Genomic DNA, 15,467 nt, shown 5'->3' on the forward strand with positions numbered 1-15,467 from the left:
GTTCAGTTAGAGCTTAGATCCTGTGCTCCAAATCTGCCAGAAATGGGACAGCAAAGTCGAACTGTGGAAGGGGGAATTTTCTCATCCATAATTAACGTAGTTGAGTGCTGTCATAAAGAACTGTTTTCATGTGTGTTATGGGACGAGATTCTTCCAGCAGAATTCACTGTGTATTTCCTCTGTTGCTTATGTCCCTGGGTCTGGTTTGTGGAATTTCTGAGCTAGGACTGCCAGGGCAGTGGTGACTAAGCAGGTGCTTTGCTTTGACCATATGAAGCACTCCTTAATGCCACATACTTTGGAAAATCAGGGCTTGAGCACCAGAAATGGATGTGTTCTCTTTTCAGGTCAAAGTGAGGATAATACTGGAAAACATTGTCAGTTTTAGCAATTAACAGTGTTAACAATTAATTGGTGTTTGATTAGCATGCAAATACTCTGCTGATGGAGAAAAGAATAATTCTGACTGCAGAACAGTGTATGGGTAGGATGCAGGAGGTAATATCTGAGGTCACACATGTAAAACATGAGCTAGTTAAAAGTTACTTCATTTTAATGAAGATGGATGCAGCTTCAAAAATGTGAACACGGCTGCCTGCTTCCAGTGAGGGAATCTTTGCATTTGTCTGGTTTTCGGTTTGTTTTGGGTTTTTTTCCTGTGTGTATTGCTTTTCTTCTTAATCTGCTTCTATTTAAATACACAGGGAAAAGAGAGAAATTAATAGAAGTTCTCTTTACTTTGTTGTTGTTTTGTAAATCTCCCTGGGTTAACAAAGACACAAGAGAAATTATTTCCTCAATCTTACTGGGATGTCAGGTTGAAACACCTTTAGTTTTCCTTGGTAGAGGACAGGGGACAGAAAAGTTAGACTCCCTTAAATTGTGCATTGCTTTGAGCACACTGCTCTTTGCCTCTGGGGTGGCTTATTGAAGGCACAAGCACAAAAGTCTGTAGCAGTGCCAGACTTGCAGAATGTCAGGACATGCTGCACCTTTTGGTGTAATTTGTTGCATTTCAACAACTGCTGCTGTTCCCAGTGCGAGATGGAGGCTGGCAGGAATGGGCTTGTGGAAGGTATGGCTGGTGGGAATGACAGCTCTTGGATCCTGGGACTGTGCCTCGAAGGAGAGGGTGGGAATGCAGAGTCGGAGCTTTTCTGTGTCACTTGCTGCTGACCCATGGAATAACTGTAGAACTCCAGCTGGGGCCTGATATGGGCCGGGAACTGAGGCTGCCCTGGAGAAATGGGCTGTCACCTTAGACAAAGAGAATTTTACCTAAAATTTTGAATGCCTGAGGGTTTAAGTGACCCCCAAGGTGATACATGTATGACCTGAAGAAGTTAGATATGTCAGCAATGAGAAATGCATGAGCTGAATAGATGGGCAATAAATGAAAGCAATTTTTTTTAGTTGTTATTAAAAGTGTATTTATTCTGCAGACCACTAGCAGATGGCTACTCTGCTACAGGAGAAATTTAACTTCCAAGTGAATTTCTGAAAATGGTTTCAGGGAATCTGTAAATTGTAACCTCAGTGCCAGCAAATGTTAATGACCAAGGGAATGCTGTCTTGGACACCAATCTTCCTTTGTTATTTTAACACTTAAATAAGATCACTTTAATTCGTGTAAAGTGAATGGATACTCTTAATACTGAATTAACGTTCCAGGAACAATAAATTCATCTTGCTAATATGAAATTATCTCTTTCCATATACGGTTATAAACAGCCAGGAGACACATTACTTAATCAAGCAGGCTTTCTGACCTCTGCCCTGAGCCTTGCTAATTATGTGCTTTTGAAGCTTGTTCACCTCCAGTGTTTTACTGGTTGGTCACCTTATTTTCTGTCAGTGTGTCAGAGCTCAGGCATTAATTTTTCTTTTTCTTGTGCCTTGCTAAACTTCAGCATGTTTGTGAATGTATTTGGGTCCTGATAAGTGAGCAAGTTTGGTGGTTCTACACAGACATGGGGCTGGAACAAAAATTAATTGGCAAAGTATTTATGTGGAACGGGTTGGCGTTACGTGGAAAAATCGTGTGAGCTTTTACTTTCTTGCTGTCTCATCTGTCTAACTGGAAACCAGTCTCATGGGGCACAAATTCCTGTCTGGTCAGTTTTAGTTCCAAGACTGTGCAAACGGAAAATTGAAGAAAGGTATTTCAGAAAAGCTGAAAAGGGTGACATCTTTCCTGGTACTGTTAACTCTTCTTCCCAGCTGTCACCCCCAGTGACAAGCTTTGCATGGCCTGTGCACTAGGGCTCCCCAGCAGTTTCTGGTGTGCTCGTGTTCGGGGACTCTGCTGGTGTTTGTGAGGGGGCTAAAGGCACTGGAGTATTAGATAACCCTGTCACTTAACCTGGAGGAGTTACACTGAATAATAATGTATTCACTAACTGTAAGTCAGTATTTTAAAACAATAGATTATGGTCTACTGCCAGGTTTATTTTTAAAAATCAGTGCAGACTATTATTATTGATACTAGCCCAGATCTTTTTAAGTGGTGGACTTGCCTTATGTTGCTGCTGTAAATGTGGAGAGGTTGTATTTAAGTTAGTGTTGGGGGATTATTTTTCTTTTGGATAAATCTACCAAAACAGATTTGTCAGTGTAAAAACTGACTTCTCTGAATGCACAGTGACTGCAGAGCAGTGTTAATGGTCCTTCCATGGACAGTTAGGCTCAAGGTCATGTCTGCTTGGAAGCCTGCCTTGGTAAGTGTTCCCATTGTAGTGACCTCCACGGGTCACTGCAGGAATGCTGAAGTCCAGCTACAGCTGGTAAAGTTCGATGGTCTGGAGCTCTTGGACAAGAAGGCATAAGAGACAAACAAGCAAATATTCTGCTGTCTCTGGATTTTCAGAGAGAGATTAACAAAGGACTTTTTAAATGCTTCTGAAAGGAAATGAACTGGCGAGGAGCAGCAGCATAGCTTTCTCAGTAATTAATACCTGGTTAAAGCATAGGAAGGACTGTCAGCTTTTCTAGGGAAGAGTGATCACTCTTCACTCCCGGGGGGATATGTGTTAAGGCTTGTGTTGTTGAACCAAGTTATAAATGGCCTGGAAGAGAGGCTGAGTAATGAAGTGACAGTATATGCTGAAAATCACAGAATTAGGGTAGCAGAAACAAAAGCTGGCTGCGGTTGCAGAAGGTTCTCACAGTACTTGGTTGTAGGTACTTGATACCAGCAGATGTAAACTAATGTGCACAAGGGATAAACAACTCCCTGTGCCTGTGCAGTGATGAGCTCATGAGAATCTGTGCCGTTCAAGAAAGAGATCTTTTAAGTAATGCAGATAAGGTTCTGTGAAACTCGCTCAGCAGCAGTCAAAAACAACAAAAAAAGGCAAATAGAAATGGCATCTCTAGGAAAAGAAGAGGAAGCAAACCAGCTTGCCATGGTGTAAATCCATTGTGATTTTGTGTAATGAATAACATACCCTCCCAAAATTAGGGGCAGATAATCTCCCTTCTCCAAAGAGAGGTATAAAAACATGGCCTCTTGACTCTCCAGAACCTTTCTGGGTCTGTGGCATCCTTTGATGAGATTTCCCCAGGTTTGCTGCATGCATGTGTTTGTTTTACCCTGCTTCTTGTGGCACTGAGCACCTAGTTCTTGTGCGGAGGAGTAGGTGAGCGGTCAGACCCTATCCGCCCTTTCCATACCATTCATGACCTTGCAGATTATCTTATTTCTCTGAAGTCACCTCTCTTCTGACCTGAAGTGCCTGGTCCTGCTCCATCATTCCTCACAGAATAGCTGTTCAAGACCTCTGGATCATTATTGCTGCCCATCTCTGAACCTTTTTTCTGAGACTATATGAAAATATTGGTCTCTAAAAGTGAACATCTTCCTCTTGAATAGAGTGTTCTCTCAGTAGATCTCTGAGCATTTTACAAAGGACAATAGTATCTTTATTTCCTCTTGGAAGACAAGTAGGAAGAAGGATGGAGTGAGTTAACCCAGGTGGTTTTGAGAGCAGACACTTGAGAATGCATTATCTGAAAGCAGTGAGGCTGGAAAGGGGAAAACACTATATAGGGATAATACTGATTTTTGAAAGGCAGCTCAAAAATTAATTTCTCCCTGTGGTTCTCATCTTCCCTGAATACTCTGCCCACTTTGGGTTCCTGTGTCTTAAAGTATGTAATTTAACCAGAAAAACTTATGAGAGGGGCAGTGGGAATGCTTAGAGGTGCAAAGTGGCTTCTACACTGGGAGAACTGAATAAGCTAAGGCAAGGCAGAGGGATGACATGGAGTTCTGTAAATTTGGGAATGCTGTGGACAGTCTGCATGCAGGTGTTGTGTTTGTGCAGTGTCTTAGTACGAGATCTTGACATACTGAAGCTGGTGAGTGACAGGATTGAAAGGGGTGGTGGATGGTAGAATGTCTTGTCAAAAGATGCTCAGATTGCAAAAAATTTCTCTTGAGTGCAGGGGTGCTCAAGCACATAAGAGAGAAATCCTCCAGTGGTTAATAAGTATACACAAACCACATCCAGCTTCACAGTTCTCATGAGCTGGAAACAGTTGGAGGCCAGGAGAATACTCCTGGGAAATACCGTATGTCTTTCAAATACTGCTCCTTGAGCATTGGCATTTAACCACTGTTGGAGACAGAAATGGTTTTTCCCATGTTCTTGTGTAATCCTGAAGGATGGGATTCATCTAATGTAACTCATAATCTCAAAACTAGATTGTTGAACTCAGTGGGGTGATCCTTCTTTCTGAGGTGCCTCCCTATCTAAACTGCCTACAAGCACCACCAAACACTTCATGGCTATGTAGGTGAGATGAATCCCACCTCTGCCATGTTTTTGTAAGAACAGTAGCAAGTTACAGGCAGAACTCAGACAAAGATTTATAGCAATGACTCTGAAGACATCTCTGAGTCTCTGGCGCTCCTGGAAAATGCTGAGATGGTTTGATTACACTGTGTTAGTACTTGTAGGTGAGGAAATTTGTCTTCTTGAGAGCTCTTTTAATTTAGCATAAGAAAGTGGGATAGCTGTTTGTGGAACCTGATGTTGAACATGCTTCAATGGGAAATGATGACCCTTTTTCAAGAATGTGTGTAATTAAATACTGAAGCACTTGAGAATATGAGGAAGTGTCCTCTGGTTCAAATAGAAGTGCTTACTCTGAGTAGGTCAGATCCTCTAACCAGGGTTATGAGGTGAGTTGGGATTTGTAGCCATTAGAGTTTGTTGCAGTTTCTAAAACATGAATTAGCTTGGAGCTAAAACCTTTTAGAAATAAAGATTCTAAAGGTTGTGGTTGCTGTGTCAGTGGTATAAGCCCCCGTAACCCCCAAACTGTTCAGGTGCAATTGTGAGTGGTTTCTTCTACTGTCCCTGAAATGTTTGCATGTGCATCACATTTCTGCTAGTCCTGAGGACTGAAAAGCTGCACTTCTCACCTAAGTCCTACATATAAAATATTTCTGTTGCCATTAAGCGAAACATCAAAATATTATAAGCCGTAAGTATATAAGAAATACAGGACAAAGGAACAACTCAGTTGTTTGTTGTTTTCTTTTCTTCCAAACTTCTTCAGTATAGGAAGAAAAGTTACTCTTTTTAGTCTCCTGTTCCTTTTTGAGAAGTAATATGTTATGCAAGTGATGGTGAGTTGTTAATCAGTTCTTTTGTAATGGGATCCAAAGTAATTTATTAAGTGTCTGGTTGTAAAATTTCCACTTAATTCCGCAGAACTGGATTCGTTACAAAAATTTATTTGAAAGAAACCATTACTTTGTTGTTTGCCTGTTTTTTTCTTCTATTATCCATATAGCTTGCTCCCAAATCTGCTTTGCTCAGTAAATTCTAAACAAAACTCAATAATTTCTAAATAAGAGAAGGTGCAGTTAAATGCTTTTTGGTACTACAAGCCCTTCTAAGGGGGTAAGACCTGGCACCTGATTACACAGGCATGATGATGCACCTGAAGCTATACTGGTGCACTTTCCAAATGACAAACCTGTTTTTCTTTGTTTTCTTTTGCAAGAGTACCAAACTGGAGGGTTGGTTCTACCATGCCTTCCACTAGAAACAAGCATTTCCACAGTGATGCTCAGGCCATATCCTGGTGCAGAAAGGCTGGCTTATTCAATACTGTGTTATGGTGGTTTCTGCCTCCTGTTGCTAGTGCTGCAGATTAGTGTTCAAGAAGACTCTTGGTGAGTTAGAGACTTTCAGAGATATTGGAGCCCTGTCCTGTAGCTTTCTAGTCTTCAGTTTGCAAGTGCTGGCTGACAGTCCCAATCTGAACAGATTGTCATTGTTCAGCTATTTAACTTCTGCATAATCTTTGCATGAATAGAATTTCTTGTGTGTCTTGTGGAATAACCTTTTATATAATTAGTATCTGCAATAATTTTTTCCTTTGGAAAATAATTCATGTCATCTTGCAGAGATAGGACAGACATAAAGCATTATTCTGCAGTCACACAAGAAGCACTATTCATTCACAGTTTGTGTTGTGAAGCCAGTCCTGTATCCCTGGGGCTGGGTTGGTTTCGTGGCAGCACTCCTAATTACAGAATCTTTCTGCAGTGTTTCTGAACTGGGGGCTGCTCTAGAGTCAAACTGGAATGAAGTTGCAGCCTGGAAAGAGCCAGGTAGGAAAGTTTCTTGATGTATTTGGTCTTTTCATTCTATACATGAGTTGCAGGTTTGAGTCACCCACCAAGAGTCACAACTGAGGCTCGGCTTGAAGCTGTGATCCCAGATCTGAAAACAGGGATACTCCTCCCTTAGGCTTTGTCCTGACTAGGTTTGCATGCTGGATCATGTTCAACGGATCACACTCAAATAAAGCTGCACACTGAGCATGTCCTACCTTGGGCAAGACAGTGGGAAAGGAGAAATTAGTGCTGCTCCAGCCCTTGAATAACCTAAACATGTTTCTGCAGACAGTGATAATAAAGCAATTAGTAAATAATTACTGAGAAGACATTAGTTAGTGTGGTAGGAAAGAGGATATTGGGGTTTTGTATTGATGGTTTGATTACTTCCTCCTCTGTTGTAGCAGTAAAAGGTGCTGACAGCAGAGGCAGGAGGCAGCAATCCTGTGTTGGCCTGGGCAAATCTGTGTTTGCATTGTGTTGGTTTGTGATAGTAGCAGAGCAATACAGGCAAACTGGGAAGGGATTCGAGAGTGCAGCAATCATTGCATAAACACCTAAAATTGTTATTGGGCATAGCTGGCAATACCAGATTGAACAGAAAAAAAAGGGTCTATTTAGGCTGGGCATCTAGGAGACCTTTTCCTTGAAGGAATAACCTTACAGATGCAAAAACTTCATTGCTTGAAGGTGGCTTGAAGAATTAGAACTGGCTTAGTCAGTGATGTGGTGGGAGGAAACTATGCTTGGAGTGACAGAGGAAGAGACAATGAGTAATACATTATTACTCTAATTAAGAAATAACTTAATCAAGATGTAATTATTGCCCAAATTAGGTATAAACCCAAACTGTTCTTTGCTGCTAAAAAGAAGACCAGTCTTTTCTTGCTGTGTATGACAGAGGGAGGAAGGAGCCCTTAGGAAGTCCTATGCTTTTTGAGAAGCAATATTAATTCTTCATCAAACTTGCTGTCCTGAAAGCCTCTCCTTTCTCCAATTATTATATAGCAGTCATTTCAGGAAATGCCAGAAGGCTTGTTTGAAGTTGATGGAGGCTCAGAAAAGGAAAAACAGCAGACCTCTTACTCTGATGTGTTGAAGGGAGTCCATGAATCAGTGGACTTTTTGGAGGCCTAGCATGAGTTTCCTGACAGAGCCTATGAAGGTACTGGGGAGTCAACAGCTCTTTTTGAACTGTGGATCTGATTCAGCAGAGGGTTTAGCACAGTGACAGTGAAGCCTGAGAGGAGTGAGTGGCGGGTGTGAAGTGTGTTCCCTGCCTTTTCAAGTGATGGTCTGAGCACCTCACAGTGTGAAAAGGGTTCTGTGCACGCCCTTTCTCTACTGGCACCTTGACTCACTGCAGTGGCTGGGGCACACCTGGTACCTGTGTTTGTCCCTGGGCAAGGGGCACACCTTGTACCACGGCTCATCCCTGGGGAAGGGGCACAGCTGGTACCACTGCTGTTCCCTCGGGAAGGGGCACACCTCATACCTCTGCTCATCCCTTGGGAGGGCCCTCCCACGCCAGAGGGGCTTTGGGGCAGTGCCAATGGGTGTGGAGGGGAGCAGGCCAGGACTGGAGGAGCTGAGGAGCTGCTTGGCCCGCAGCTGGGATGGGCAGGTGGCAGCCTGTTACAGAGCCCAGCATGGCAGTTAGCTCTTCGTCCTGAATGCCATCTTTTCAATGCCTTATATAATCCAGAGAACAAAATGGGAAAGGTTCTTTACCTGTGCCAATCCACATAACTGCAATAAGCAGACATGGCACATCACAAATTCCACTGAACTCTTGAATCATTGCTACTCAATTTTAAATTCAGGCTTTAAAATACGTAAAATGTGAACATTTAGACTTGTGCTCTCCCCAGTCAGTAACTACAACAGCACCAAACTCTTAGGGCACTTGTCTTGTGTGTGCTGTGTTTGTCCAGGCTTTGAGCTAAGTTGGTAGGATGGAACTGTAGGGAGGGCAGTGCTTTCATCAAGTGCAGGCCTGGCCTTTCATAGTGCTGGATATTTGCCTTTGAAGAAACCAAAATAAACTCATGCTGTGGAGTGACTTAGCTGTGTGATATAATAATGTTTTATTAAATAGATTTCTGTTTTTACAGGAATAGAGGGTGCTCAGAATTTCACTGGGATGTTTTCATTTGATTGTTCATGTATTAAAGAAAGATGAGGCTATGTCTAAAATTCAAAACTCTTTAATCTGAGATTTGCTTTTTTTCAAAAAAAAAAACAACTTTGTTTTTTAACAAAGTTAAACAGCTTTTGAGTTTTTTTCTGGTGCAGTTCTGACCATGATGATAGGAAATGCAGCTGGAAATGACTGTGCTAAGTGTAAGACACTCAACTCCTAGTTTTCATGGGCTTAACCTTTATACAAATGTTAGTATCCTCAATGTCTGCAGCAGTGGATTTAGTGTATTAAATATGCTGCTATTTATGGGTTGTAAGTGAAACAGTTATTCCTCCTTAAAATATATTGCTATGGTCCCAGAGACCTTGGTGAAAGGCTGATGGAAGCCAATGTGGCCTTTACTAAAGACTGTGCATTCTTAGAGCCATTCAGCTATTTTGCTGCAGGCTTTTTGCAGCTTTTTATAATCCAGAGAGCTTGGAAATCCTGAAAGTGCTTTTCTGTACTGCCCTTTGCCTTATCTTTAGAGCCTTGGAAAATGAAAGGCAGAAATTCACAACAGGATCAAAATGTTTTGCTCTATTAGAATTAAAGGTAATGTTTTGCTCAGTCTGGGGAGGAAAAAAAGTAAGTATGAAAAAAGAAATAATGAGTGGCTAAAATAGAGCTGTTAAAATGGCAGCACACAGACAGCCTGTGTATAAATATAGGCCAGCTCCTCAGCACTGCTCTTATATGGTAGATCTGAGTGAAAGAAGACTATCAGTCTACTCTGTTTTGTGCAGGCCTGTGTGCTGGTTGTTCTGTCTGGTGCCAGATGTTCAGTAGTAGACAAGGCTGCATAATACACGGCAATCATAATGACTGTCACCTTTATTTCTATTGCAGGGACCTGTGTCAACAGTGTGAGAGAGAAATCTCCCAAGCACACTGTGGATTATTTGTGCATGCTACTGGATTATCTACCTTTTACTGACACACCCAAAAGGAGAGGAAAAGAAATTGTTGACTGTCACTTCTGCCTAAGAAGTGACTGGATTTTATGGCCTCTGGTGGAGAAGCTACCTGGATGATTGGAAATGGAGCAGCTCGTGCTGCACCTCTGCTGAGCAAGGCTTTCTGCAAGAAATACAAGCATCGGGGTGCCTTAAGTTAAACCATATGCAAGTTGCAGTAGCTCCTCACACAGTTTGGATGTTTCCAATTGACATTTGAATGTTTTCATCCAATCTGGTGTGGCTGTGAAAAGTGAGCTTTTCCCTGTGAAGTTCATGGTGAGCTTTGCAGCCTCACTTCCCAGTGTGGTCTGTGCTATGGCAGCGACCTACAGGCTGATGGTGACTTCAGTGAACTGCTACAGCAGCGTGGTGGTAGAGCAGCACTCCCAGCACACTGTGCACTACTGCACAGGCTCCTGCCAGCTCCTCAAACAGGGACTCACCTGCATAGTTGCACACCACAGTGTCTGTGCAGAGCTCAGTGTCCAAGATGCCAACCTGGACCATAAAATTCCTGTTCCTGAAAATGGTCTTGCCTTGGCTGGAAATGAGGACTATCACCAAATCCTCCCAAATAATCCAAGAATCAAGAAGGGCTCTTCAATGCAAGCATCCAGCAGTTTAAAAGACATTACTGGTGAGGCAATAAACCTTGCCAGTGGTAAAATAAAGGAATTCTCATTTGAAAAGCTCAAAAACTCTTCCAGTCATGTGGCCTACAGAAAGGGAAGGAAAGTTCGATCAGAATCTTTCAGCAGACGATCCTTTGATTTTGACTTGATTTATGGGCACTTTAACAATGATGAGAACTGCCCTCCATGTGGCTTTTTGCAGAGTCCCTCACCTGTGGAGAAATGGCAGGAGAGCAACGATGCTCCAGAAGTCACCATGAATCCTGTGGTACCCTTCAGCCCTCATTCCTTCCCTGAAGAAAACTTAATTACCCAGATTTTAGAAAAACACAAGCTAGATGGTTCTTCTGGTGGGGATATTAAGGTGTGCCTGGACATCTTGCTCAAGTGCTCAGAGGATCTGAAAAAGTGCACAGACATAATCAAACACTGTATCAAGAAGAAGTCTGCAGATGTTGGTGGAGGGAACAGCAATGATCCCCTGGCTAATTCAGAGATGATATACATGAATCTGATGACAAGATTTTCTTCCTACCTGAAAAAGCTGCCCTTTGAGCTGAAGACAGCGGGGCAGAGAGAAGCAAGTGACTGGGCAGAGCTGGTGAACTGTTTCCATGGTTTGCAGCAAACTCCCTTTCCCCTGGTATTTGGTGATGAGCAGCCACCCAGGTATGAAGATATCATTCAGCTGCCATCCTCAAGTGCGGTTCCTCTCGTTCTACCAGGTCAGGGTGAGGTGACAAGCACCTCACAGTCCATCCAGACAGGTACTGTGAGCTTCACCTCCAACTCCCTGCCCAGTGTCCCTCCAGAGAGCAGCGTGAGAGCTGTGAAAGATGCTCTACCTCAGTCACCTGCCCCGAGCCCCTGTGACTGCACGTCTGCCACCGAGGCACTGTACATCGAGGAGGAGTCTGATGGGCACAGAGCAACAGGGACAGAGAAGAAGGCAGAGCAGAAGAGGGGCTGGCAGAGCCTGGAGTGCAGCTACGAGCGAGCATCAGACCTTCCTGCTGATGCTAAAGCAGAGCAGGCCAGGGTGGGAGATGCTCCTGAGAAAACTGCTCTTTTAAAACCAGTGTCAGATCCTGTGTTGTGTGGTGCCCAAGCTGCTGTTCCCAAGGGAAGCCAGACATGCAGTAGGGTGGACAAGGAGGAGATAGACAAACTACTGCTGGACTTGGAGTGCTTCTCACAGAAAATGGAGAGTACTCTGAGGGAACCCTCTCAGAAGGAGGGTGAACCTGCCTCACTGCAGGTGTCTGGCAGGCAGGGTAGACAGGCTCCACCTCTGGCTCTTGACCCCAAAAGTAAACCTGCTGATCCCCCTACTTCTTTGTCAAAAATCATGGAAACCAACTGTCATAAAATGGAAGAGGATGACAAAGCCCTTTTACTGCGTATCCTGGGAAGCATTGAGGACTTTGCCCAGGAGCTGGTGGAATTCCAGACAGGCAAGGGAAGTTTGTCCAAGGAGAGGGAAGTGATGCAAATTCTCCAGGAAACTTTAGCAACTTCTTCACAGTCCCTACATGCAGGGCAAAAAAACCATGTTGGGGCTGCATCCAGAGACTCTGTTCCAGCTTCAATTCAGCAGGCCCCAGAAGTAATAAAGGTAAGAGAACCAAATTTTTGATAGAATAGTGAAAAAAACAAAGGTGGGAAAATGTGGGGGGAGTGTGGGGAATTACATATAAATGATGCATTGTGCTTTGAATGCTGCAGTGTGGAATGATGTATTCAACCTGGCAGAAATGTAGCCTTTATTTAAATACAAACAAAAAAAAAGGAAACTGAAACCCATGAGAAAATAAAATAGGTCCTGACATGGAGTTTCACCTTTGAGCTTTACCCTTTCCTGATGGTGCTTCTGTAGACTGTTTGCTTGTGGTTTAAATGGGTCCCTTATAATAGGGTGAAGTAATAATTACTTTAATAAGTAAAAATAATTACTTTATTTCTGGGACCAAGTATTGGACTTCCTCTCAGCTGTCCAGTAAGAACTGATTCTTCCACCTCTCCCTTTCCCATCTCTGAGCAGCTTTTCTTGTCCTCCTTATCACTGGTTGCAAAAGAGACCAATCCTTCGTGAGACAAAGGACAGAATCTCAGAGGATTTAGTTCTGTTTTCCCTGTGAACTTTCACAGCTTCTTCCAGTTGGAGCTTAATGTGCTTGTTTTCAAAACTGGCCACTTTTGCCCAAAATTTGATGCAGTTCTGAAAAACTGCATACATGGGTTGTGTCTTACCCTACATGATGGTACTGAGATCCTTTTAGACCAGGCTTTCCAAGAGTTTCTGTTGTTGCTCTGGGCAACTTTGCTTACAGAAAATGATATTCTGGTATTTCCAGCAAGGGAAAGAATCTTTTTCTACAGAGAGTGTAGAATTAAACAGCTCTAAAATTTCTAAAGTAATCCCTTGTAATCTTGCCTTGTACATCATTTTACAAAATTTTCTAACTTGTGAGTTCAAACAAAAATGTGTTTGATGAAGTGTGACGCTGGGTTTGTGGCAGATTTTATGTAATACTTGTAAATGGGATGCATTTATGCTGCCAAGTGGCTTCTCAGTGTGGTGCCTTGGCAGGTTGTGTTCCCCTGATCCCACCTAGCTGTGTGTTAGTTTGCTCCCAATCTGCTTTCTATGGACATGTGCTCCACAACTCCCAGAGCTCTGTTCCTCCATGCAGTCACACAACCCTTGCCTTCTGCAGATGCCCAGAGCCAAAGACCCTGGGTGAGAAGAGCTGTTCTGGGGAGGCAGAGGATGTGGAGGCATCTGGTCTCCTCAGCAGTGAGCACAAGGCACTGGGCTGTTGGTCTGCACTTGCTCTGAGGTTTGCTGTTATTTGTGGCATAGATGTGTTCCTTACTAAGTGTAGCATCTAGAGAATACATCCATATTCCTGGACTACTCTGGATGTTATTGAAGCTGCATGTAGATTCTCAGTTGGTATCGCATGTGTGCCTCAATTATGCTAAGTATTTATTGTATTTTCTTAAGGCTCATAAAACTGTTGTCAAATAGCTGGCCACATATGCAGAAACCCCAGAGCTCTGAGACTGATGAAAACGCAGCATACCTTTCATTCGTGAAGGTTTTGACAGATTTAATATCCCTCAAATGCTAAGCAATGAAAAAGGAGAGGGAGAATCCTTCAGACCAGGCTGTTCTCTGGCTCAGCTGGCCTGTGTTAAATCTGTGCTAACTTATACCAGCAACAGACTTCCTCTTTATCATAAACCCAATTATGATCCTCCACAGAGAACAATAGGATTACTTGCCTCTTCATCTTCCAAAACCCAAATATTTAGAAAGTAGGAAATGAATACTCAAGAAGTCCATCAGTTTTGCAGAGCACATAATAAGGGCATCACGCTTCTTTTGGGCAGGCCAGGAAACATTGCATACTTTTAGACTGTCCAACATTTCCCATTCAGTTTTCCGTTGCTTATCTCTAAACCTCCTAACTATTTGTTTTGGGATTTCCTGTTCTCTGTGCCTGACTTAAGCTGATTTTTTAGTATGTTGGTTTTGAAAAAATAGTTCAGTGAGAGCAGTACAGTTGCCTTTTAGAAGTCAGCAAGCTCCATAGTACTTACCTGTATTTTTGTCTGTAGTGAGGAGGGCTATAAGGATCCTGGATGGACCAGCATCCAGGTTTGAGGGAACTGGGGGAAACTGGGACCAGTAAGCAATGAAGAAGGTGGAGATGGGGCTGTTGGGATGCTGTGAGCTGACCTGCAGAAATGCTGAGTGTTGAGTTGTGTTGGAAGGTAAAGACTGCTGCCTTTGAGTAAAATGTCATCTGCAAAGTCCTTGGAGAAGTTACTGGTGGATGTTTTTGACCTCCTGTGTCCTTGGTCTGGCACCTGTCCAAATTGGTTGATTTGACAAAGTAAGTTGAGCTAATGCTTGGAGTGGTGCTCTAGTGAAAGAACCCTAGAAAAATCTGTAAGCAACGTGGTCCTTCTGTTTTCAGAATCAATTGTGAGTGGTGCAGGGCTTTGCTGGATGTTCTGCTCATGTGCTGTATTTCAAGAGCTGTTGAATAAAGTTTATGAATAATTTTGGGAGCAGAGGTCAGGGCCAGACTTTGATACAAGAGACTCTTTCGTTTTTTGTCCCTCCACTGTTGGGTATCTCCTGAAGAGCATTTCTTGTGTTGTAGTGAGCCAGAAAGAGCAGTTCTGCTTCCCATTTCTCTCTCCTACTTACCTCTACTTCCTATTGTATGATTCTGAAACCCTCTTTATACTGACTATGGTGCTTATATGTAAGTTAAACCTAACTAACATTTTTGTTTCCTGCTAGCTTAGCAAGTGGAACAGCTCAGGCCGAGGTCAGATGGGTGATCCAACCATTTCTGGCCAGGGTCTGTGGATCTGGGAGCAGAGGGTCTGTGGGGTTGATAAGACCACCTTTATAATCATGCTGTATTTCAGGTGGTAGAGCCTTGAGTGAAGTACCCAGAGGCTGTTCCCTGTTTCCACATTTCCTCTGGGTGGGCTCTAGGTAGAATCCTGCCTCTCCTGAATGACTGATGGAGTGGGTGTTTCTGGGACTCTCAGAAGGTTCTGAACTCCCTGTGCTCTGAAACACCATTTCAAGGCCACACACTTTGCTTCTTTGCATCAAAATTTCTGTGCTGTGTGCTTAAATCAGGGGGCCCTAAGAAGGCTCAGAGTGGAATTAACTGTTTCTAAATCATGGAAAGTTAAGGTTGACCTTGCAACTTTGTAATTCTGCCCCCTCATATTTTGTGCACTTCTTTGTTTTGCAAATGTAATGATATTATTATCAAGGATCTTGCATGAGGTGATTAATTGTAAAAAGAGGCTTCCATAATGTCACAGTTGCTTTAACTTTGTTCTGAAATAATTGTATATTCTCAAAATGTGTCTAAAATATAATATAAAACTCTTTCTGGAAAATCAACTTTCATCTTACATATGTTAAAAATTGCTTTGATCCAGTATTGATAACATCTGTCATTTAAGCTATTCACAATTTCAAACATCAATTATTCATTACCTCTTAACACAAATAATGAGTA

General features: G+C 42.8%; 1 protein-coding gene across 5 annotated transcripts in view; it reads left to right on the top strand.

The window, feature by feature from the left end:
• LOC111933691 (serine/threonine-protein phosphatase 2A regulatory subunit B'' subunit alpha) overlaps nt 1–15,467 on the top strand; it is a 57,006-nt gene that overhangs the window by 6,446 nt on the left and 35,093 nt on the right. For all 5 annotated transcript variants that reach the window (XM_023933405.2, XM_086844363.1, XM_023933407.2 and 2 more), the window contains one exon: nt 9,666–12,022. In XM_023933405.2, the coding sequence (XP_023789173.2) occupies nt 10,049–12,022 (1,974 nt within the window). In that variant the 5' untranslated portion in view covers nt 9,666–10,048. The remainder of the gene's footprint in view (nt 1–9,665; nt 12,023–15,467) is intronic.

Source organism: Cyanistes caeruleus, chromosome 10 (assembly GCF_971803275.1).
Source record: "Cyanistes caeruleus chromosome 10, bCyaCae1.hap1.1, whole genome shotgun sequence".
Lineage (NCBI taxonomy): Eukaryota > Metazoa > Chordata > Aves > Passeriformes > Paridae > Cyanistes > Cyanistes caeruleus.